This window comes from Crassostrea angulata, chromosome 9 (genome assembly GCF_025612915.1).
Source record: "Crassostrea angulata isolate pt1a10 chromosome 9, ASM2561291v2, whole genome shotgun sequence".
NCBI classification, from domain to species: Eukaryota; Metazoa; Mollusca; class Bivalvia; order Ostreida; family Ostreidae; genus Magallana; species Magallana angulata.
This window is the reverse complement of record NC_069119.1, coordinates 16104304-16129529: the sequence shown is the minus strand read 5'-3', so window position 1 is coordinate 16129529 and position 25226 is coordinate 16104304. Positions and strand designations below refer to the sequence as shown.

At 34.3% G+C, this 25226-nt stretch overlaps 2 protein-coding genes across 2 annotated transcripts; both read left to right on the top strand.

The window, feature by feature from the left end:
- The first annotated feature begins 1578 nt into the window (after positions 1-1578).
- Positions 1579-9956, top strand: LOC128164246 (uncharacterized). Its single transcript, XM_052828017.1, has 13 exons — positions 1579-1723; positions 2322-2387; positions 3236-3592; positions 4069-4131; positions 4753-5181; positions 5397-5519; positions 5910-6104; positions 6417-6650; positions 7437-7604; positions 8013-8428; positions 8702-8819; positions 9379-9458; positions 9794-9956. Exons 1-13 carry the CDS (start codon positions 1702-1704, stop codon positions 9818-9820), a joined length of 2298 nt encoding a protein of 765 aa, XP_052683977.1. The 5' UTR covers positions 1579-1701; the 3' UTR covers positions 9821-9956.
- Positions 9957-16333: 6377 nt separating this feature from the next.
- On the top strand, positions 16334-23323 carry LOC128163096 (uncharacterized). Its single transcript, XM_052826584.1, has 10 exons — positions 16334-16481; positions 17420-17516; positions 18624-18812; positions 19709-19927; positions 20102-20239; positions 20502-20651; positions 21030-21451; positions 21860-21974; positions 22202-22278; positions 22393-23323. Exons 2-10 carry the CDS (start codon positions 17423-17425, stop codon positions 22573-22575), a joined length of 1587 nt encoding a protein of 528 aa, XP_052682544.1. The 5' UTR covers positions 16334-16481; positions 17420-17422; the 3' UTR covers positions 22576-23323.
- The last annotated feature ends 1903 nt before the right edge of the window (positions 23324-25226 follow it).

The following is a 25226-nucleotide window of genomic DNA, read 5'->3' as shown; positions in this document are numbered from 1 at the left end:
TTCGTCCGAACAAATCCTAATTCGTCCGAACAAATCCTAATTCGTCCGAAAAAATAGCTAATTCATCCCAACAAATAACTTATTTGTCCGAACAAATAGATAATTCGTCCGAACAAATCCTAATTCGTCCGAACAAATAATTTATTTGACCGAACGAATCCTAATTTGTCCGAACAAATCCTAATTCGTTCGAACAAAAAACTTATTCGTCCGAACAAATAGCTAATTCGTCCGAACGAATAAGATTAATTTTTTTTTCATCTGGCCTTTCTACGCCGCCGTACCACATAACATTATAAAGAATAATTTCTTTACAAAATTATGTCAAACTTTTCTAACTCTGTTTTGTAAGTATCTGGTCCATAAAAGCCCCAGATATGATAAATCTGCATGTATAACAGATATGTGTGGGCTTAATACTCAATATACTTGGATATAATTTTTATGTTTAAGTATCAATATGTAAGAACAGAATGTGTCCCAATATATTTCCTTTCTTGTTTTTGTTGGAATCTTTAAAAAAATTTAAAATCGATCCGGTATAAAAATTGTTTTCAATAGTTGTTCTATTCCTAGTAATAAAATACATTTTCAACCAATTTGAAGGCATTTATTGATATTCTTAGTATTAGCTTTTTCAGTTCCAAAACCTTGCATGTTCCGATTGACCTTCACGCAGTCTTCGTTATTTAATTACATTTTTGAAAGTTTCTCTTGGTAAATCCATTCTACTCTGGAATGCTTGGAATTAATATCAGGGTATTTAATACATGATGGAAATGCAAGATTAGAAAATAAGGTCTTAATGCAGATCGGATACCTTAACTAAACATAACTTGATGATAATATAATAATATTTCTTTATTAAAAAAAACACTTTGCAACGTTGTTGCCAAAAGATACAGTTTTAAACAATAAGCCAAAAAAAGTGTCCCTTAATGACTAGAAGTTAAAGGTGTCCCCTTTTGTAATGTTGCCTTTTCTCAAAAGACAATGAAGGTTTGTAGAAACATATGCATATTTTACAGCATATTCTGGGTTTATTTCTTTTTAAGTTTTAATTGATCATGATAGCGGTTTTTTTAGGTTAGAAAATTAAGCACTTCATTTGAATTTCATTAAACTTAAATGATGACCCAAAAGGTGTCCTAGTAAGATAAACTGCCATTGTTCCTCAGGAGGTCTAAAAACTTACGAATTAAAAAACACACACTCAGAAAAATCTTTTTTACACGTGAATCTTAAATTCTAGACACGCGATGAACTTGGTGATAGTTAAGGTGAAAAAGGGAGAAAATAATATGCATTTAAATTAAATGTACGTGAAATCATGTCATCTAGGTCATCAAGGAGTAACCACACCCAGTGTATGAACCTTTTTCAAATCACTTAATCACATCCGCTCCCAATTCTATTGAATATCGAAAACCTCTACGTGCATCGCAAAAGAAAAAAAACAAGAACATAAAGTTGATCTTGTTTTTTCGTTGTTTTGTGTTTTTTTATTTGACGACATTAAGAAGTATATTGCGGTACATGAGCCGTCATAAAACAATTTCAATTCTGACGAATGATTGCCAGCCTTAGGCCAAATGGTTGCGGAAATCCTTTATTACGTATATATTAATGCAGTTAATAATTCATGTAGCCAAGCTATTACAACCAAAGATTTAGGAATTTTTAACACTGTGCAAGAAACAAATGGGAAAACAATTTATACCAGGTAAAGTGATAAGTTTTTTCCAAATTTTGCTTATACAAGAAAACACTTTAAACAGATATTTGACTCTTTCAAAGAGAGCTATAAGCATTAATGGTCTTTAACATTTTAACCGTAAATTGAAACAGTAAGTTTCAAAAGCGTCAAAAATCATTCGTGTTGAATTTGCTCATACAGAAAACGCCTTTAACATCTATTTGACTGTTTCAAAGAGAGTCATAATCATTAGTGTTCTTTAACGTTTTACAATAATTTGACTGTTTCAAAAGCGTCCAAAATCATTCGTGTTCAAATCGATTTGTGGTGTTATAGAGAATCAATTCATTCGTGATTTGTCAGCAACATATAACTGTGGAATCATTTAATTTCGTGGGGGCCAAATTTAGTAGATTGTGGGATTTTTGCTTATTTGTGGGGATGTATTTTCGTAGATGCGTCGGTTTTCAGTTTCAGTAAGAAAACCAAATCTTTTATGATGTTTTTTTGTGGAGGGTGAGGGCTACCCACGAAATAGAGCCACCTCGAATTCTAATGATTCCACAGTATATCTTTTATACAATTGTCATTCTTCCTAATCCAATGGTTTCACTTTTGTTTTCAGTGACTACACTTCAGACTCTCTATTGCTTCTTATTCCTTTGTTTTCAACCTCTTTTATATGCACAAGGTAAGGTATTTTAGATTTCAGATATGAATTAAATTAATATCACATCACAGCAAATACGAAGTACTAGTATAATATAATGTAATAATTAATGAAAGAGGATCCATTTTTTGTTTCATCTGTCTTGTTTATATACGCAAGTTTAAACAAGAATATTTCCAAAAAAATAACTGCTATATTGATTCATAACTTTTGAATACTATGACATCCTTGGTTGTAATGTTCTATATATTGTTGGGCGGTTGTCTCCCAAAAACTCATTAAATGCATCCATAAACATAAACATAAAAAAAATATATTGGACCTTGATAGTGAATCAAAATACATTACACGTCTTTTGTTATAAATCCATTTTTCATTTAAAAAAGATTTAAAAAAAAAACATTACTTATACAAAACAACATTCTTGTGTTTCATACTAGGGTTGATCTAAAAGTAATGTTACAAGCAAGAAAAATTCAACCTTGGACATTGATATTTTTAATACAAAATTATAATAACCTCTGAAGTAAGCATGTTGTTTAGGGCGTGATAGAAAGGAATTTTTTTATCCTTTTGTTGCCTTATTCTCCAGACCACAAATGCTTGTTAATTTTTTCTTCTACTACATGATTCGTTCGGAAAGAAATGTTATGCTGTAGTTTTTCAAATGTTTTTGTTATAATGATTAACTTAATGATGATGTATTTTTCATACAGTTTATACATGTAGCCTGTCATAAAGATTGTAAAAAAAGAAATTTAATTTTTCAAAGAAAATAAATTTGTCAGTTTTAATTTTTGAGAAAACCAGATATACCAGTATTTCAGATGTCTGTTTTAATAACATTTTCATTCTTTTGTTTATAACAGAACAAAATTTCCCGCCAGTAATAACATTTTCCCAGCCATCATATGACTTGGTACCGGGTCTGGAGGTGACTATCAGATGTCTAGTAGACTCTCCTGATTCGCCACTAGAGGAAGTCACGTGGCTAAAAAATGGCGCCCCACTGCCAACAGATAATCGAATCGCAATAAAAACTGGAACAGGTTTCCGGTCCAGTGACCTGGTCATATCACAAAGTGACGTCAGTGATGAGGGAACCTACACGTGTAGTGCTAAAAACCAAGCAGGGGTGGGATCCATGGATGTCGCGCTAAGTATAGGAAATCCTTTTGGAGAGGGCCAGATAGACGTGTTTGGAAACATTGCGGGGGAAAGAGTTGGTAAACAACACTTAATTTAATGGAACTATGGGCTGATTCACGAAATAATGACACATAGCTAGCGTAGAAATTTATCTTGGTCAATAATCAAAATATTCTCACCAAAAATGAAGTTTTTTAATGAAAATTGAAATCTGGGGGAAAGGGGGTTATTTCTATGAGTCGGCTTTTAAAACATATTTACATTATTCATGGTCAGTGCCTGAGTCCTATCACAAATATATACCTGCCTCAACCCCGGGCAACATCAATCAACGTCACCCTTTTTAATATATACGAATTTTTGTCAATAAAGCAAGCACGTGCAATTTGTGCATCAATAAGTCAATATAAGAAATATTACAGCTCTCAGAGTTTTGAAATGTCACTATAAAATATTATATTATAAATTTAAGTATCTAAATAAAGCTTTATTACACATATATACATCCCGAGGAATGTCATTGTTATTTTACGGGGTTTTTATTCCGTTGTAGAGCCCAGTGTATTCGGAGACAACAATATAAATGTCTTTGGAGACGTCCAAGGCGAGATGGTCGGTATGTAATGTTGCTTAATTAACCATAATGTTTAAAAAGTTATTAATAATAATTTTCATAGGGGTTATTATTACATAACCGAACAAAACGTATCTTTACTAACGCTCAAAAGGAACTTATTGTCATGCAAATCTAAATTTGTTGCACTAAATCCTGATTTTGGAAATATCTCTTAACGCAATATATATATACAAAGTATATGTTCTACTCAGATGCGTTAATATTCACGTTTTAATGCATCTTAGTAAAAGTTGCAAGTATTCAATTTCTGTATTAGTTAAACCTATCTATATAAAAAAAACTTTTGAAATAAACTAAAATTTAAAAAATCATTTATGAAAAAGAAGCTTCTTCATAAAATATCCCACTTTGTAAAGGTGACCATTAAAACAAATCTTCAATGTCTATCTTTAAATATAAATCTGATTGCCAGATTCAAGTCTTTAATATTCAAGTAATTTGGTGGGGAAAAAACTCTTTTCAATTTTTTTTTTTAATTGAGAATGATCTGGTATATTTTCGTATGTCAGTCGGAAGACAGCAAATAAACGTTTATCAAAAGGTTACAAAATTTGAATGAAGAGATGGACGGAAAATCATACCTGATGTACTTTGTTTTAGGTAGTCTGTCGTCCCCAGATGTTGTATCATCCGTAGGAGCTATATCAGTAGTAGATCCTGCAGTACAAGATCCTGGTGTTGTTGACACTCCTGTCGGTGCCCCAGTAGCAGCAGGCACCGTTGTTGCCGACACTAATGGAATTGGCGTTGCCACCAACGCTCCAGTTGTAGATCAAGTAGTAGCGGACACCGCCGTTGTTGATAATCCTGCGGTTGTCGATGTGACCAATCCATCTCCAGTGGTAGATCCTGTGGTACCAGACACCGTTATTGTTGATGCACCTGTGGGTGAAACGGTCCTCACTCCAGTAGTAGATGCAGCCGTTGTTGATACGGCGACACCTGTTGAAGAAATCAAACCGGAAACGCAGCAGACGGGAATGTTGAACCCGACATCAAATACTGATGCACTTGCTCCAGTTGATCCAAGTAATTTCTACAAAAAATATATCATTACAAGAGTAATATTTGATATATTTTTTATGTTCTTTGTCTTCAAAGATCAATATTTAGAACTTGAATAAGAAGTCATCAAAAACACACACATGAAAATATCTAATAATGATTCCATTTTTTGTCATATTTTCTAAGTGTTGAAGAGTTTTTTGTTCTTTGTGTTTTATTGTCCTGGTTTTGTTCTACAGAAACTGACACGCCGAAGAAAGCAGTCGTCAACAAACCGGAAACTAAAGAAGCGCCAGCTCCCAAAAGGGACAGAATCATTGGTGGAATTGGCGGAGGAGGATTCATGGGCGGCAAAGAGAAAGGTGAGGTTTGCTTCTTCGAATATAACTCATTTCTTAAGAAAAATTTCACCGATTCTGCAGGAAAAAAAATCGCCAAATTTCTGGAATCATCCAACAGCATTCAAATAGATGTTCATTTTGAGAAATCGAAACGGGTACTATTTACTCTTCAGAAATATATATTTGTAGTTTTGGCATAAAAAAACTACTTTACAAATATCTAAGAGAAATCAGGTGTAAATTCATTTGTTGTGTGTAAAAGATATAGAGATTGATATTTGAAATTTACATCACAAGAGACTGTCTAGAAGTTTAGTAGCATGATTATATGCTGCAAATTGCTTTATAAAAGTATCTTTGAACTATAGCGTGTTGAATAAAGATTACCTATATATATTTTTTGGTTGACAGCGGGTCTATGTTCCTCTCAGTGTCGGACAAACACGGACTCTTGTTACCGTCCTGTGAACTGTACTCACTACGAAACATGCTTCGCCCAAACTGGCAGTCTTTGTGAATGTACAAAAATTCGCTGCGCATTTGGAACTTTCTGGAATCCTCAGATAAACAACTGCGATGCAGTAAACAGCGTTAATTGTGAAACAGGTATCAATATATATATTTGATAATTTATTAAAGGCTCTGTAGCACATTAACAATTATAAAAGAAACTTGATCGTACAATTCATGTATTAAGATGTCGATTTGTTTTATATCGGTTTAAGAATATTGATGCCGCTAATATGGGTTTTTTCCTACTTAATCTGAGATAATGTCTTTGATATTTTGAGTTTTTATTTGTTGTCGTTTCTTTTATACTTATCACTTTTGGTCTTCTTGTTGCTTTGATTTTATCCGTTTTCTTTCATACTGTTGATAAACAAGAACTTGTTAAGCATTGTTGTTCCCTTATAACAGATCCATGTCTGACAAAGAAACCAACGGAGACCTATCCAAGCGGTATCAACTGCAGAAGTTACTACAAATGCTCTTGGCAAAACACTTCTATGCCTTATTGCTGCGAGGAAGGCTTTGCCTACGATGACGCCGAAGGACGGTGTGTAGGAGACGAGGCCTGCACCATTCCTTGTTCTGTGGACTCCTCCAACTTCAACCGTCAAGGCGATGTTACCACCAAAGCCCCAAAATACGGTGAGACAGGAAGGCAACAAAAAGAACATTAGGAAAATTGATTGATTCATTATGGTTTATTTTTCTAAACCAAAAACTTATTTCCACGATTTTATAGATAAAGCAATCTAGTTAGTTCTTTAAATGTCTTTTTAGTAACTTAATGGTTTAGATGGACTATTTTGTGGTTAGAAACATACTGTAGAAGCAGAACTATTCATCGAAGATTTAATTTCGTTATTTTCGTTGGCAGTATAAATTGACGAACTTAAATCCACGACGAATTTTTAACCGAAGTATTAATGAATACAAGAGATTACGATATGATGAAATTTAATGCCAACGAAATTGTATCTGCTTTAAAAACAACGAAATTTTGACCCAACGAAAATATGTGCTTCTACATTATTACTAAGTACTAATGGGCTCATAATCTCCAAATGAAAGGAGCCAGTATTACCACATAGTTAGCATTTGAACTATTGATATGAATCGAATTGAATTTTTTCCATGAGTTGTTTCTTTGGGATTCTTCAGTTGTACGAATACTGTGAATCATTAGAATTAGTAATGTTTCAATTTCCGTGGTATTTGCGGGTAGCCCTCATCCACGAATATACATCCTCGAAGAAAGCTAATGATAAAAAATATTGTTTGTCCTCTGAAAATGAAAACCGACGCATCCACGAAATTACATCCCAACGGAAAATCAAAAAACCCACAAGCACCGAAAATTGGCCCCCACGAAATTACATGATTCCACAATAGACATGTTTGACTTATAAAATCTCATTTGTGTCTTTTCAGAGTGCTTCTTCCGTCCAGTTAAAGGCAGGCCAAAGAAATATTGGAACGAGATGGCCAATCAGGAGCAGGACTGTCCCGCGTCCCTCGTCTATAGACCGGATATCTGTGTGTGTGGAAACCCTTTGGAGTCGGAAACGGAGAGCAAAGTCGTGCCAATCCCGGTTAAGAGTACGGATCTTTTTATTCTCGTTAGCTTTGTGTCAAAGAAAGTTTTGAAGATTATGAGAGTATTGGTCAATATGATGTGTACATATAAACTACTGAAGCTATGCATGATATTGTATGTGCTATACATTGCTTTTCCCGAAAAATGTTTCTATTTTCGTCAGCTACGAGCTGAAAACTTTAAATGATAATGAATGCAAAGACTTTTATTATTTGTACACGCAAATAAGATACGATGATCCATCAGCTATATATTGCTCTGATTTGAAAGGGGCCTTGGGTTGTTTTGGGGTGGGTTTTTTTTTCATTTCATTTTCATTTCAAGGTTTCAAAAATTGCGTTGATTTCACATAGTCTACCGAACATCTTTCGACATAAATTGTTTAACTTTATTAATTGATTTTTTTACAGAATGTGATCCCGTGGTGTTCGTTGACTTTACGGGGAAATCAATTGTCAACAAGTCCCCTCGCAGAATCTGGATCGATCCCACGGACACCCAGATCACAAGATCAGAAAAGGGAGCACAGTACGGACGATTCAACGGCATAACATCACGTATATCCATCCCCTTTCTTTCCGGAATGTCAATAACCAAACTGATGGCGCGTCTCCGGTTCTTCACAGCCGGAACTCAAGGTCCAGACTCCCAAGTGTTGTTTTCTAATTGTGAAACCGAAACGGTCAGGTGGAACTCTCCCGAAATAAACAAAGACCTTTCTCCTTCCATCGCCATTATTTTGAACCGGAAGCTTAACAGACTTGTCTTCTTGGGCTCGACCGAGGACCGTGCATCAGAACAAGTGATGATGCTCCTACCATTTAAGGTAGTCATATTTGTTTAACATCAGAGTGATGAGTATGCAAAAGGATTATTTTATGAAAAAAATGGGTAATAACCAATACCTACTTATTTAAGTCAAAAATAAGAAATTTTCACAATTTAACCTATTCTATATGTCTACGTATAACAACTACATGATCAGCTAGAATATTATCGAGTTTAATAGATTTTTCTCATATATTTTCTTAATTCATGGCGTATGAAGGCATTGTAACATATGAGAGATGTTATTTTACGGTGTCTTTCATCTTATTAGAAAAACGACTGGAATAACGTTGAGTTGATGTTTGACGGCGCCGAGCTGTCCGCCAGAGTGAGGGTTGTGGGTAAAGATAAGCAGGCACTGGAGTTCAAGAATTCTACAGCACTTACAGGTAAGTCGGCGAGTCGTTATGGTTAGGGTGATAAATTATAAGTGTCGTGTACTGTATACAGGGTTATATTCGCTTCGTGTTATATTTGCCCTTTTCAACTTGCAAACGATTTCGCCCCGTCTTGAATTCGCGCAAATGAAGTCGTGTTTAGGAGAGATTTTTTTAAGATAGTAGAATTCGAACAATTTTAAATGCGCCTGTTGACAACGAGGGCGAAAGGGGCGAAAATCAAACGGGGGCGAATATCTCCTTGTATACAGTATTCAGTATGGGGAAGTCAATGATTCTTCGTGGTTAAGGGTGATGAATTTGAATAATAGCATACCTTCGATCAAGTCGGCGTGTCCTTATTTTAAGGATGATAGATTTGAAAGAGTGTATACCAATTCTAAGTCGGCGAGGCTTTTGGTTTACAGTTGTTATGGTAGAAATGGAGATATACTTATTGTATAAAGTTACTGGGTTTTTATAAGTACTTAAGGTTTGTAAACAATGAATGTCAGTTAATTGTGAGGCTACAGATTTTGATGTTATTTTGTTGTTGTTTTTTTCTACGTAGGTCGATTGACGCCTGCCCAGAAACCAATGCAGATCGGACGCTGTAACGACCAAGATGGCTTCTTCGGTTATTTGGACATGGTGTGTATTTTTCCTCATCTATGATCAAATTGTCTTATCTGGTTTATGATAGGTCAAAATATCAATTGCCATTAATATACATTTAAATTTATTTTATAATCTTGTCAACCATTAAGAGGGCTTGAGAGATGTGGTCTTATAGATTTTAAGTATACATGGTATTATCTGGAAAACAATCCTCTATTTTATTTTGAAAACCTTGTAGTATCGCAATGATAAAAATAATTTTGGGAGGTGTACAATGAATTCCTCTCACACCTGCGTATGACTTTAGGGCCAGAATTGTTGATTGGAAGAAATGCTAATTATTTTTACTTGTTTGGTTTTTTTTTCAGGTGAAGATTTATGACTGCACGCCGTGAAAATATTTCCACTGTAATATTTTTTTACGTATATTTATTTCACTTTTTTATACGAAAACGTGTGTAATGTCTACGCTCATTTTTTTTTTATTTGTGTTGAATTAATGTTATGCTCATTAAACATTTCTTAATTGAATATCTTTTTCATTTGTGTGGGGATTTTTGTTTAGTTTGGGGGGGGGAGAGAATTATTTACCCTCTTTTAAGGTTGTTTGTCTTCAAAATATGGTCGGGGTAGTTTACCTTTTAATTCCCACGCCGATAAAAGTTGAGGGTTTTCCCAATATTAGATCATAACTTTTGTCTAATATTACACCTCATCATAAAGATTATTTTGTGATATTACTTGCAAATTCATTTCTAGTACCGGGCGCCGACGATTGAGTCATAATAGCAATTTAAATGGTGACTAATGCCACGAAAAATATGGCAAATGTTAAAAAAACTGCAAGTAGAAAAGAATGCATGTACATGTCAACAACAACGTTTCAAAAAAAATAATTTGCCAGTAAATTTACATTGAGTATTTTCTCTCTTATTTTATGAGAAATCAGATGCTTTATACCCGTACTGACAAAACCATATCAAAGTTTATTAACCAGCGCAGGCACGAAGCATCAGGGGAGCGTGCCCCCCCCCCTTTATTGCGCAGCAAAGAATTATCTTAAATTTGCATGCAAAAAAATTGAATTAACAAGGTTTAGGTTTAGGATTTTACGATGTTATGATGTTGCGTGCCTGCAGCGTATAGATATACGCATTCGTTTAACTTTCTAAAGCGCATAATTAAGCACTTTCGATATTCATAAGTGGCAATGACAATACTTACCTGCATAATAGAACTATTAAAACTGCATATATTCTGACACTGGAGTGTTTTTTTTATACGTTTTATGTTGATTATAAGTAAATTATATTTTGTGATTCGATCAAAACTTTAAGACATTGAAAGTAGGAACTGTGAGTACCGACATCAGATTTCAAAAAAAAAAAGGTGACCTTCCAGTGTGTCAAATATGGAAAAAAAAAATGGCTGTTTCGTCGATTATTTAACAATATCGATAATTCACGAACTTTAACGCACTCTATGTACATAACTGAAAAGATAGATTCAGATACCGGTGTGAAAATAAACAATACAATTCTTTTTTTATTATTTATTATACGGGCTGTAAAGATCCGTAACAAACAGGCAAACGTATGCTGACATAATACAACCAAAGCACATTATAAACATGAATCACTCTATAGAAAGAATAATCTTACCGTGACCAGGCTACGCTCAGGTCACAGCCGCAAAGCGGATCAGCTTCGCGTCGATTTTAAGTCTATTAAAAATAATCTGCAGTGAAAAACACATTTTTATACATTACAAACCTTTTTGAACGTGCATGTGTAATTTTAGTTCACAAAATATCCATTTAATGAGTCGTACCAAGGCATTTTGATAAAATACACGTTTGAATTTGCCCGCCATTTTGTCGAAAATCGCACTCGGAATGTCTCGGATTTTAACTTTAACATGTCGACCATAAACGTAGCACTCGGAACTACTCGGATGTCTCGTGCACTCGACATTTGTATGGAGCGTAGCGGAATCAGCCGAGGATTGCCGATTGTAAACGTAGCCTAGTACCCGAGGCCTTCCGAGTGCAAGTACCATACCATACACAGCGAATTTTCAAACGTGATGTTAAAAGTGGCAGTGATTTTTTTTTTTGCAAAAACAGTTAGTGTGGTAATATGGGATTATAAATGAGCAACATTGTAGGTATTTGAGACCAATCATATGAAAATTTAGGCGAGATATGATTTTTTTTATTTGCTACGAAGCGAGTGTATGGGACGAATTCTATCGTTAAACCGGGTCCGTAGGACATCTGTCATTTTAACGATAGAACATTCAATCCAGAATCACTCCTGTAACGATTTAGGCTCAAAATTTCCTAAAATCATTGATAAATGACAAAGTAACATTTACATTTCTTACCTGAACTCAAACTTTGTAGCTGTGTAGGGCATATTAAGTTAATCCAAAAAATCGAATATAGTCCACATATCGATGAACTATGTCAATGTTCAACACAAGTTGAATTTGTCCGCCATGATTACTGACCTTGATCGGTTTTATTTTGGGATAGCCAATGAGAATTCAGGAGCGGATCTTGAACTAAATATAGGAATGTTCCCAGTGTAAACATAAATAACGCGGTAAATATGAATTTTCCATTTTAAACTCTTTTTCTACAATAATATTTTAGTTAGTGATAGAATGAAGTAAGACTGCTTATTTACAATGATATTTACTTTATCAATCCAATCTAAACCGTAAGCGTAAATCCAAAAAAATATTGGCAGAACTGGCATGGCTGCTGAAAAAGATGACTGATAAACACACCGGTGTGTTTTATTTCGTTTTCACTTATACTCGAAAATAAAAGTTTCTTCTGAAAAAAAAAAATCATTTTGTCTATATGAAGTCTATTGTTTATGCCAAGTTATTGTTTCCATCACATTTGGACGATTTGAAATGAAAATTCACATACATGTACCTGTGAAAGAAATACAGTTGAGATAGATGAAAGGTATATCCATCGTCATGACACATTATCATTTTTCACTCGGAAAATTTCACAGAAACGCATACGAAGATTTATAATGGGAAATGTTTACTGAAATCAGTGGCATTAAAAAAAATAACAAATTTGCGCCACTACGGAAATCAAATGAAATTGTAGCACTCTCCAGAAAAGGCCAGCTATATTTCATTGAAATCGTTCAATACACCAATTTTATTAGATTTCGTAATCAAGTTGATCCAAGAGCTGTAATGTAATCAAGTTGATCCAAGACCTGTAATGCTCAATTCTCTAAGGAAAAGTGACTAGAATATTCATGGAAGTAAAATTTTAATAAACTAAAAATCCTCGAAATTTTACGTTTACTCTAACCAAGAAAAAATAAACCCATGAATGTTTCATCATAACGCCAGTCAATGAGTTTTAAGCAAGATACAGGGCTCACAATTCTTCGTCATGTAAACAAGGCTCGTGCCCTGTTTTTGTTTACATAGGTTCAATATACCAGTAAATAATCTTTTTCAAGCTGATTTGTCTATCTTCTTGTTCATAGTAAGCATTAATAAACAGTCCCTAACGATTTACACATTCATTTGAAGTTTAAAACTTGAATTTTCACTTCAACATTCAAAATATATTAATGTAAACAAAAGCTTTGTTTACATAGCGAAGACTTGTAAGCTCTGTAACTCGCTTAAAACTCAACAAATGAAACTCAGATTTTGTTTGCCTATTAAAAATGCCTTACTGAAGCATTGTAAACATTAAAATCAAAAAATTAATTTTTTACCAATTCGTAACCATGCCCCTTTAAGGAGGATGGCATGGGAAACGGGAGATAACTCTAGAATGACGATCGTTAAATGATTGGTTATATCCTGATCATTCAACTTAAAATACAAAATTAAGTTACTTATATTTTTTATTGGATTTGCATCGTTTTTTTAATTTATATTGATTTATATTTTATTAATTTTTTCATTATTTGGAATGCACGGCAAAAATATTCTGCAGTCCATTATATAATGAATCACAACTAAGTCGTACACATAAAACGGTCATTTTCATTTTTTTTTAAATTTTGTATTAAAAATGAATCAAAAATAAATTGCTAAGTCATATGTGTAATAAAGAGCTATAGTTTGTGTAAAGGCTATATTAAAAAGAATTGTCAAACAGTTACTTCAAATTAATTTTGCTCCGTTTGGTAAACAATATATAGTAAAATCGAAACGATCATTTATTACAAAAATGGTGACCAATTTTTTTTTCATATAAAGAACATAGATGTATGTACATGTAAAATATGAAAAAATAGAAAAAAATCTTTCTAAATACTTTTAAAATACATTTTAAGTGTGCACCTGATAATCAGAGGCGAGGAACCAAAGAAATGTATTCATCAGAGAGCATTAATTTGAAGATTAGTGTTGGGTTGCTCGTTACAGCTAATGGATTACATGATAACACGATTACATGATAATACGATTACATGATTACACGGCATCACCAATCCCAACATGTTTCATAGGGACGAAGGTGTGTTGTGTACGCATCGTTTAACTTGTTTTTTAATTCTTTTTTAATTTTGACCGATGAATGTTGTCAGCCTTTTTTTTTTAATTTCAAAATAAAGTTTCCATGAACGCATATTTAATAAAAATAATGTTTCTTTACATGACAAATGTGATTTCTTTTTTTACTTTACTAAGAACTCTCTCTCTCTCTCTCTCTCTCTCTCTCTCTCTCTCTCTCTCTCTCTCTCTCTCTCTGTCTCTCTCTCTCTCTCTCTCTCTCTTATATACGCCAAACTTAAGTTCAAATCCCTCAAGTTCAAATTAAAACATTAAACAAAGTAGAAAAGAGTAGATCGTCAGGATAAATGCCCATAATGTAATATAAAGTAATGTCCTTATTTAATGTGCAGCTTTTGGACGAAAAAGAACATTTCTTGTTAGGTAAATGTAGTTATCTGTAATAATTATCAAAGTTCGTTCAACTACCCACCAATATATAAAAAAGGTTTTAGCACCAAGTGTCTATGCTTCTGTGTTACACCTTCTTTGCCCATAGACGGTGCCCGTGCACTCAGAATTGCAGCAAAATGCGCTACCCTTAAATATTAGGTGCTGCATGTCGAATGAACACGTATTTCCGAAAACTTGGTTTACGGGGGTGTAAAAAAAGGAAGAGGAAAAAAACAGAACAACGGTCACAGTGTATTGGAATGAATTGTTTACAAAAAATGCTGCACCTTGCAGTGTTACATTGTATGCTGATGTCAGCGTTTTGTTGCGGTCTCTCTTAAGATGTGTGAAAAGCTCGGAAGTCGTTTTTTAACTTCAAGGAACATTTTTACAAAACAGAAAACAAAAATAAAGGTTTGAATTCTGGTGACGCACGCGTAGTTGAGATGCGCGCGTAGTTTTGCGCAATCATGTGTGTAAACACAATACACTACTTTTATTTCATTAATTCAGAACAAATTAATTCATTTTTTTCAATTTAGGGCAAGTTTCAAAACACAAAAATTTATTCAATTTCATTTTTTCGGCAGTTGTTTGGTTCTAAAGCATATAGTAATTCCAAGAACAGTTCAATTGAATGTGTCTTATGAACGTTTACCTTCGCACCCTTACCCGCGTACCCAAGCACCGCCCCCACCCCCACCCCCCTCGCCCCCGTCCCCTACCTTCCTTTCTATATTCATTGTTTGCATTTTGCAAGTTGCATGGTGCATGGCAAAATAAAAATTATATTCAAATTAAGCAAACTAGAAGTCTATATATTAAAAAAAAATTCAAAAATATACCAGGCGGTCATTTTCAATGCTTAGTTTTTGCTGATTTATGGTACTCGAAGATGATGTACATAATTATACCATAATTTCGACTGACACATGCACAAGTCCGCAAAAATTCAAATCTATAAATTATTAAGCATATGTAAATTATTCCAATTCAAAAATAAACATGGACTACAGTTCTTTTATAACAGTGAAGGCAATAAAAATTAAGGGAGGACCACATGTTGACAAAATGGCGTACTCAAAATTGTTGTCAAAGCGCTTATGAAACCAGTCTCGACAAGAATAGCTGATATTACATTTAGCTTAAATTGTTAGAATATTTATAAACGATCTGAAATTAAATACAATGTTGATAAATTGTTAATTAAATGAGCATACCAAATCAATCAATAAATCAAATATAGAACGACAGTCTCTCAGCATTTACTAGCAGGAAAGAGCAACGATATGTAATATCATTAAGATTTTAATATACATAAAATGTTTGGAAATTAATTATATATGGTAATTTATGAACGCGGAAAAGACTTTGTTTATGGATTGGAATCCTAGGTCAAGAATTCGAACTGATCGAGAAAGAACGGGAATGGAGAGAGAGAGAGAGAGAGAGAGAGAGAGAGAGAGAGAGAGAGAGAGAGAGAGAGAGAGAGAGAGAGAGAGAGAGAGAGAGAGAGAGAGAGAGAGAGAGAGGGGGGGATCGTAGTTCTTATTGTCAGCTCAAATTCTAATAACAACGCCCTAACATCTTAAATACGTGCATCAATTTAAAACATGATAATTAATGCACATCTTAGAATTAATTTTTGCTCATGTTTTCACCGAACAAAATTATTAAATTATTTGCAACACACATAATATTTTCTAAAAAATGGTATTATAAACTAAAATGCATTTTTTACATTGTATAATGTAAAGCAAATTAAAAATTATTTAGATAATGAAAACGTTCTTTTCTCTAGAATGAAAGTGCACTTTGCAATTAGCATCAACGAAATTATTATCATTATCATTTCATTTCTTCTTTTTTGAGATTTCCCTTCTTTCTCTCCTAGTGATGTAAGCAGGGCTTGCCTGGGGGCACCATCTCTATGAATAATGATTAACAGCAAAGAACAATGCTACGTCGCGCGCTCACTAACCAACGGAAAACCAGATCAACGGAAGCCCGCGGCCCGAAGTGCGGTTTGGCTCTAGTGTATATAAAAAATCAACCCCCGATCAATTCGATCATCAGTTAGTGTTTAATTCTCTGGAAGTTATTACCTGAAACAAGGTGAGATAATTCCTCTCATTAAAAATAATATTTTTAATTTTTATGAAAATTATTATCGCTAAAATATGGTTGCATAATTCGCAGTGAAGCAAAAGAAAAGAAAAAGAAATGCATGTAATTTGTTTTCACGATTGGTTTGAAAAATGAAATAACTCAGAATTATGATTATTGTTAGGAATAAGAAATATTATGATTATTCTGATGATGATGATGATGATGATGATATTGATGATCTTGATAACGATGATAATTCATGATGATGAAAATGAGGTTTCGTACAATACACGATTGATGTATGTGAATTTCTTCATCTATACATGTCACCTATACGAGGTGACATTTTCGAAAAAATATTAAAAATGATCACACAACAACAATCAAATTTTGCATTTTGACCGCCAGAAAAAAATAACCAACTGAAAAGAAAACAAAAGTCAAAAAGTCATGATCGTACACCCTGTGTCTTGATGTATGACCTGTGATGTCCAGAATTTACTGTCCGCAATGACGCTGTTTCGTTCAGAATATCATTAATGAGTAATCAAGAAGGCTTATGCCAATCGCCAACAAACACCGACTGTCTCCATGAACGCTCTAGATCATAACTTCGTCATCGAAAAGGTCACCAATATCATCACGGCGAGGCACATTATTTCAACGAGAGAACTTTTCTTGTTCTCTCTATCTCTCTTTCTCTTTCTGTTAACATTAATTGTAAATAAGGGGGAAAATCTTATTCTTTCAATATCTCTATGGCTCCTTCTACAACCAAAAAAAAACCCTGTAAATAACGGGCAAAATTTATATCAAATAAGAATTTATTGTTTTGCAACTCCCTTTCTTTTTCTGTTAAATGTTAAAGAAGGAACGAATATTTTCTCTCTCTCTCTCTCTCTCTCTACTTTTTACTCATTTCGTCTTTCTCTCTATCCCTGCAGATTATGAAGAAGAGTACAGTGCTGCAGTGTTTAGTTTACCTGAGCCAGGTGTTGGCGGTACTATCACAAGGTACCGACGAGGCCCTAGATTTACAAGGTAAGCCTTGCCCTGGACTGCAGACAGTCAAATTGACAGCCACCTGTCAATCAGAAAATATGACAGTCGCCCTTTCTACTAGATCTATACCTACATATTTTTTCCCCTACTTGTACGAAAGAATCCAAATAAAGGCAATATATTTGCTTTACATTTATATGCAGGTAAAATCTGGCTGAAAAAAATATAGATGAAATCAAAATTTATGCAAAAATCATATTGCGTGGTCATTTAGAGAATTCACAGAATTATATGACGTTATTGTACAAGAATTTTACCGACAACTAGAAATTGTCATTGTCACGTAAGCATTTAAAAGAATAGATATTCCAATTCAAATTATACAGTTTTTATGTTTCAACAAGAAATTGCAGTCACGAGTCGTTATATTTTTAAAAGCTTGACTAAGTTAGAAAAAACACGAGTTTTCTTAAACTTATTTCAAATTGAACCCACGGTCGATACGAGATCGAAACCTCAATGTGACAGTTTGTTAGTACATGTATGCATGCTTGATATATCAATGGATTGTCTATTGATATTGTCGATCAACAAATATGGCAGGCATTAGAATTTCATTGATCTTTCAAACGTTCCTTAAAACTGGTATTTTGTTTGAGCTAATTTTTTTAGTATCTGTAGATGGTTTGCCAAGGAACTATGTGAATTTTTATCTCTGGTCAAAGGTCATGGTCACTACTAAAAATTTCATCAACATTTGTAAATTGCTAGTCTTCATCGTGCATATAGCAAAATGTTTTACTTTTTATTCACCAAATATTTTATATAGATTGAAACTATAAATTAGATTGACTTTTGTGGACAAGAAATTAAAAAATATTCGCCAAACTAATGGAAACTTTCCAATACAATCGCAATTTCCAGCAAGTTCCTCAAAAGTTGTCATGGCAACTATAACTATATATTTTCAGGCATGCTTGGTTTACCACATGCATTAGTTGTGTTTACAAGTAATCTAGTAGTAATCTCGGTGTCAAAACATATGTGGGCAGTGTCAGGATGATATGTCAGAAGTTTTATGTGTGTTAGTTTATTACATTGCATAAATCCCCTTATATTCATTTTTTTTTTTTGGTTCGTTGACAGTTCTCTGCAGACAGTGCAAAGGCCAAGGGTCATGTGACGTTTCCGTTCCGGGTCAATGCGTGCAATATTACAGATGTCAGAAAGTAGAAAATAATTGGTATGTGGAAAAAATGAACTGTGCCCATGGAACTCATTTCTCCGAGGCGACAGGTGGATGTATTCAACCGAAAGACGCCAACTGTCCTTATGGTAATTCATCTTCTATATGTGCATATTGTTTCCATTTCACAAATTTAATTGCGCTTGAAATTAATTAAAAAATACGCATCACCAATATAATGCAAGTGCCACCATTCCCTCAATCTAGCATTCAATAAAACCACATTGCATGATATATTGTACAATTCAATGAAATGATTATCATAAATTACTTTGCACCAGAACGAATCAGTTGAAACTAATCAGTTATGTTTTGTTAATTCATGATGATTCAACTATCTATGGCTCATGCGTACTTTTAAAAATATGTATTGGAATCTTAGGTCAAGAATGCTAAGCCATTCCCTTTTTCTTTAAAAAAAAATGTGCCAAAAGTAACAAGAAATTTAAACGTACAAGCCAATTAACTCCTCCATTTTTTGTCTGGACCATCCACTTTTGAAAACGATGCCAGGTTGATTCAATGATCAACTAAGGTACCCCACTGCATGTAGACTTTATACTTTTTATAAAAACTACACTACATCACAAGATGGCTATTCTAATGTTTTGTTAAATTGTGTGTACCAATCAATTTGGTCGAATGTCGCCATAGATCAGTGGTTAAAGTATCGGGCTTGTGTACCGCTGATCATGAGTTCGGATCCGCTTAGCGCTTTTGTTCACATTTACTGAATAAAATTTTTGAAAAATATGATATTTTATTCAAAATTGCACACTTTTTTCGCCTTTCTGACTTACATACTTCTTAACCATCATGCTATCTATCATAGTCAAGTAATTTTCTGCTGAAGAACTGAGGTCTGGAACTTTTTTAAGGTGTAGTGAGCCTCCTTAAAATACGACAGCATTGATTATTATTATCATTGAAAACAAATTACTGACGGAACTGTTTATGTTATTTCTCCGAATGTTGTTTTCTATAGATCCGTGCCTCAATGAAACAGCCGGGTTCTACAAGCTGGAAGGTTTTTGCCGCTCCTACTGGGAGTGTAGGTTGGATCAGAATCTGGGCCGGGGAATCTCTGAGGCCCACTGCTGTCCCGTCAACCAGACGTTCAGTAAGGACGGCAAATGCGTGGACGACCCAAGCTGCGACAACCCCGAGGAATGTACCGTGCTGGCCAAAGACGCCATTGTCAACGGTACGTCTCTCTCTCTCTCTCTCTCTCTCTCTCTCTCTCTCTCTCTCTCTCTCTCTCTCTCTCTCTCTTTCTTCTTTATATTTTCAAAAACGATGCAGTAAGATGGTGTATACAGTAATACATAAGTTGGCACCGAGAAAACAACGAATCAGTGTCGCTCTTATTTTCTTGTAGATGTGGTATGTCCGGAAGGAAAGTACGGTGTCGGATGTAGATACACCTGTTCGGAACACTGTATCGGGACATGTGACTCCATGAACGGAGAGTGTTCCGAATGTGCTGTTGGATGGATGGGGTCCAAATGCATGGAAGGTAAATAGAAATAAACCAATCTTACATTGGCTGAATATCAAATTTCTGAAATGAACGATTGGAAATTGACTCGAGAAAGAATATATACTAAGATTCTAATTTGTAACCCGCTAGTCTATCATACGCATGCGCAGTAAAAGTGTACGGAAGACGAGCGGATTTTCTCCAAGTTTAATTTCAATTTGACTGGTAATTTGTGAATATAATGAAGACATTGCAAAAGTTTAAGTTTTTTTTTAATTCTCTGTATTTCAATTTATAGAATGCAGATACAAAAGCGTGCCAGACAACCTCTACCTTTACATGGAAGTGGTTGCAGATGTCGAGGTCCCACGAGGTTGTGGACTCGGCACCATTTTCAGCCAGGACAAATGTATCTGTGACAAAGATCCCAACTACGTCAGGAATAACGGTAAATACATGTTCTATTCTCAAATAAACCTCAAATAAACATGCTTGTTGTTAGCTACAATCTCATACCACAATAAAATAATACCAAGTGAAGTTCTGCGCTGATATACATGTATATTTGATGAAAACGACCACGAATGCATTTTTTGGATGGTCTTCATCCTTTTTAGACTGATTAAATTGCCTTTAGAAGAGAGATGAAGAGCTGTTTTAAAATTTAAGAAAACATTGAATTTTCTAAGCTTCACATTATATAGATCTTTCTTTACCTAACTGCCATTTTATAGATTTTAAAAATCATATCTAAAAATTTAAAGGTAGATTATGATACGAACATTTATTGATTCATTTTGGGTTTGGGTTTTTTTTTCGTAAACAGAGTGCAAACCAGACGTAGAAATCGCCTTTGAATCCGGAAACCAGGTTAAGAACACTATTGACTGGAAATGGATCGGTGGAACTTTCCGATCCGTGTCGGAAACCGTTAACCTGAAAGACAAAGTTTACAAGGTCGGCCGATTCGACGGAACCTCCTCCAATCTGTACATTCCATTCTACAACCGAAATACGGAAATGAGAAAGAAGTTCACCACCGAAATTCTCTTCAACCCCGACAACGGCAAAGGCAACAAGCAGCAAATCTTGCTCTCAAACTGCCAGAGCGTGAACAGCCGCGACGCACCATTCGAAATCAGCCTTTTAAAGGATACTCAAGATATACAGATCACCGTAGAGGGTGTTCCGAGTGAGGTTGCCGGCGCTGAGCCACCACAAACCTATTCCATGACAATGAAATACAAGGTAAGAATCTTTTAAATCATTCTTAAAGAGGGCCTGATGGTTGGGGTAATTTTAAGGCTATATTTACCTTCTCGAGCGTGTTTGAAGAGTTTTCTTTATTGCTCATTGGTGCATTAGGCAAGCACTGTTAGCATTTTTAAGAATCCGCATATAAATCATGTGATTTAATTTTCGGTCTTTTTATTAATATTTTATGAACACTTCGTAAAAAGAATTTGAAACTTCTGCAGAATTAATAAGTCTGTCAATCAAAAAGTAAGACTGAAACGCATTTCATCGGAAAACTGTTACCATTTTGTACCCTTGGGTTAATCAGTTGTTAATAAATTGTTGTACACTTTTATCGAAAACGTAATTATTACATATATGATACATTAATGGAAACATCTGTATTTCTTTGACCTACAGCCAGATGACTGGAATAAACTTGAGGTGGTTTTTAATGGCGAGAAGAATTTATTGACCGCTAGAAATCTAGATCTTTCTGGTGGTGTAATTAGCGACGCCAGTACAGCTGTCAATAGTAAGTAACAGAACCAACCAAAGTATTTGCATTAATTTCGGATAGTATTGCAAACCTTTCAATCAATTAATCGATTCTAAAAAATATAGTTCATGACAACTTCAAACATATTGACACACAAACAAAAAATAATGAAAGGAATTTAATTTTAAAGGAGAGTTAGAAAAAAAATATTGAATTAAAACCTTTTAAATTTAATTTTAATTATTTTATTTTTCTCCTTGTAGACTTCCTTGAAAATGGACTCGACCTTCGAGTAGGCTGGTGTAGTAACAAGGGATACTTCGTCGGCAAAATGGCAATGGTGAATATAACTCAATGCACATTTTCTAACAAAATCAACTCAACCTTCTAAGGTACATATAAGTACTAAAATAATAGTTGCTTTGAAAATTAATTTAACTTTTTTTTATGTCAGGTGCGAACTTACCTCTGTGAGCCCCAGCTGAGCGTGGATGTTGAGCCCGCGGCGGCATCATCCGGAAATTCAAACGCAGCATCGACCGGGAATTTAGACACAGCAGCCGGAAGCTTAGAACCAGCTGCTGTAGTGGCCGACACCCCTCAACTAACTGAACTAACTACTGTAGTTCCGGTTTAATCCAATGGCCGCTGCATCATCCGGGCAACGGAATTAGAGACATTTTATTTGTGTTTTACATCTTCATGTACCATGCAATGTGCCTGTTCATTATAACGCCCTTAGGCTAGCTCTCATCACTTCCCTGTCTTCCCCCTGGGGAATAGAAAATGGAAGCTCCCTATATCCGACCCCTGTCACCTTAATGAGGCTGGTTTCCACATACAGAATAGGCCAAAGACATAGGATAAAAAAAAATTAAGATTTAAAAGGGTAAATGTCTTGTCATGGAAATGCTTATAAGTAATAATAAGTCTGTTACTTATTTCTATGTTATATCTATTTTTTTAACTTGATTTTGGGGCATTTTATTAGATTTTTTTGTTAAAAATGATCCGGATTTTTTGGGCAAAAAATAAAACATATAATAATGGGGCACAATTGCTAAAAACATTTTTAATCAATAGGATTTAATATTTTGTGAATGTTTTTTTTTTCTATTTCACTGTGCATTTTAGTTCGCATAATATCGTTCCATTTGTTCATGAGTCGACGTTTTATTTATTGCTGTTCAGCCGTTCACTATGTAACAATGTTTGTATACATGTACCTTATAACTGAACACCCAACAACGGTTAAACACCACCCCACTCCCTATACCCCCCCCCCCCATAAAAAGGCACTGTGTGGAATATGAGTACACTGTACTGGCGAAATCCCTACCCTATTTTTACTTTGTTAAAACTAAAATAAAAAGTAAATAATTTTATTGCTTTCATCTGTTCTCTTTTTCTACATGTCAATATAATGAGGAACGTACAATTATATGCTATGATACATAACCTAAGCGTCAGATTGGTTTAGCGATAAATACACTGTAGAGGATGCAAACTTTGAAAAATATATGATGGCACACCAGTGTTCATTTGTGCAAAAATATTTGCTAAGCAAAGTCAGTCGAAATTCTCGGTCTTTTTCGGCATTTAGAATCGTAATATCCGAGACTTGAAAATAGGTCCAGGAATAACATTGTGATTGCAGGTCAATCTCTTATTAACATCCGGTTTAGCGCCACCTATACACAGTATAACACCGTTACTAAAAAAATGTCCCCTGATTATTTGGGACCGGGAGAAACTATACTTGACTCCTTCCTTCCTGGCTTAATGATGCGTCACTAATCTGCGAACACGTGCATATGCATTGTGCATATATCAGCACTTTGATTAAATGAAGCACAATCAAGATGGATATTGAAATGAGGCAAATGCGGACATGCTATCTTTGTGAAATTATATATATATATTTTATTTTATTTTAATTTGACGCCTGTTATCAATAAGCGTTTTGCATAATGATTTAGTGTAATTACGTTAATACTTAAATATTAAAACGCTACCATCTCAGCAAAGAATATCTGGGATTAGAATTGTTTAATATAGCCCAGTAACTAATGGTTTGATTAGATTTTCATTAAAAATATACATTTTTATCAAATAAACGCTTCTTAATAACTTTTCCCGAAACAAAACCGATAACAAATTATCTTTCTTTTTAAAACAACTACAATGATTTTTATAAACGCGGTCATTGTTAATGCATGAAAAAAAATTATTTTCAAAACCGAGACAGGGAGTGGTCGCTTTTCTGCCTCCGAGTTTGTTATTTATAGCCAAAATGTCACGCCATTGTTTGAATAATTAATTTTTTTTATTAATATATTTTTAATGAGTTTTATTACCATTTCTTGCACTTGTATATATGAAAAACAGGGAACAATAAGCGATGTTTCCTTATGCAGTTAATTGCATCTGTAGTTAGGATGAAAATAGATCTATATATCTCGCTGAAAAAAAGTATATCTTCAGCTTTTCATAAGGCATACATACTTTAATTTATGAAATGCGTGAAATGCGAAGGAATTTACCAGATCTTGCGAGAGACGCGTTAACAAGTCTATTTTGGTCCGTTCATATGTCCTTTCGCCAACAAATTAATCGTCGAGAGTTGACAGCTGTTTTAAGAACTTTCCTCTCTCTCTCACTACATAATAAATTAAGTAGGACGGAGGTCTAGAAAAATCAACAACATTTATCATTTTATATAGTAATAAATGTCCCTAAAGAAAACAGAGGAAATGGGGAAGGGTGCTCCAAGCGTATTTGTTGACATATGAAAAAAAAAATTCGGTGAAAATTGGGAGGGACAATTAAAATATTTTTTGGTTTTTGTATTTTTTCACTGAAATAACCTTGTGTATGTCCCCAATCATTGTTTACTACATGTATGATATAAAGGAAGTGGACCATTTTTTTTATTGTGAGCTTGACAAATTAAGACACGTTTATGGTAAATGCCATCTAGTATCCCCGATGATTAATATGAAACAGACTGATAGCACTGTATATATTTATATGATAGATAATAATGATTTTTCAATTGTCCTCGCCGATATATCATTAAGCCTTGTGTTGTATTGACAGTCGACTTATCACTGCCATTAACCGAGAAATCGAGAAAACTTTTTTTTCTACACAAAACTCCCAGTTGTGTCTGACAATTGACAAAGCATAATACATGTACCGGTAATCCAAGTTGATAACACAGAAATTATTTTATTTATTGCATAAGTAAATATTCTCTAGCTCTTTCCTACTAGTATTTCATACTTT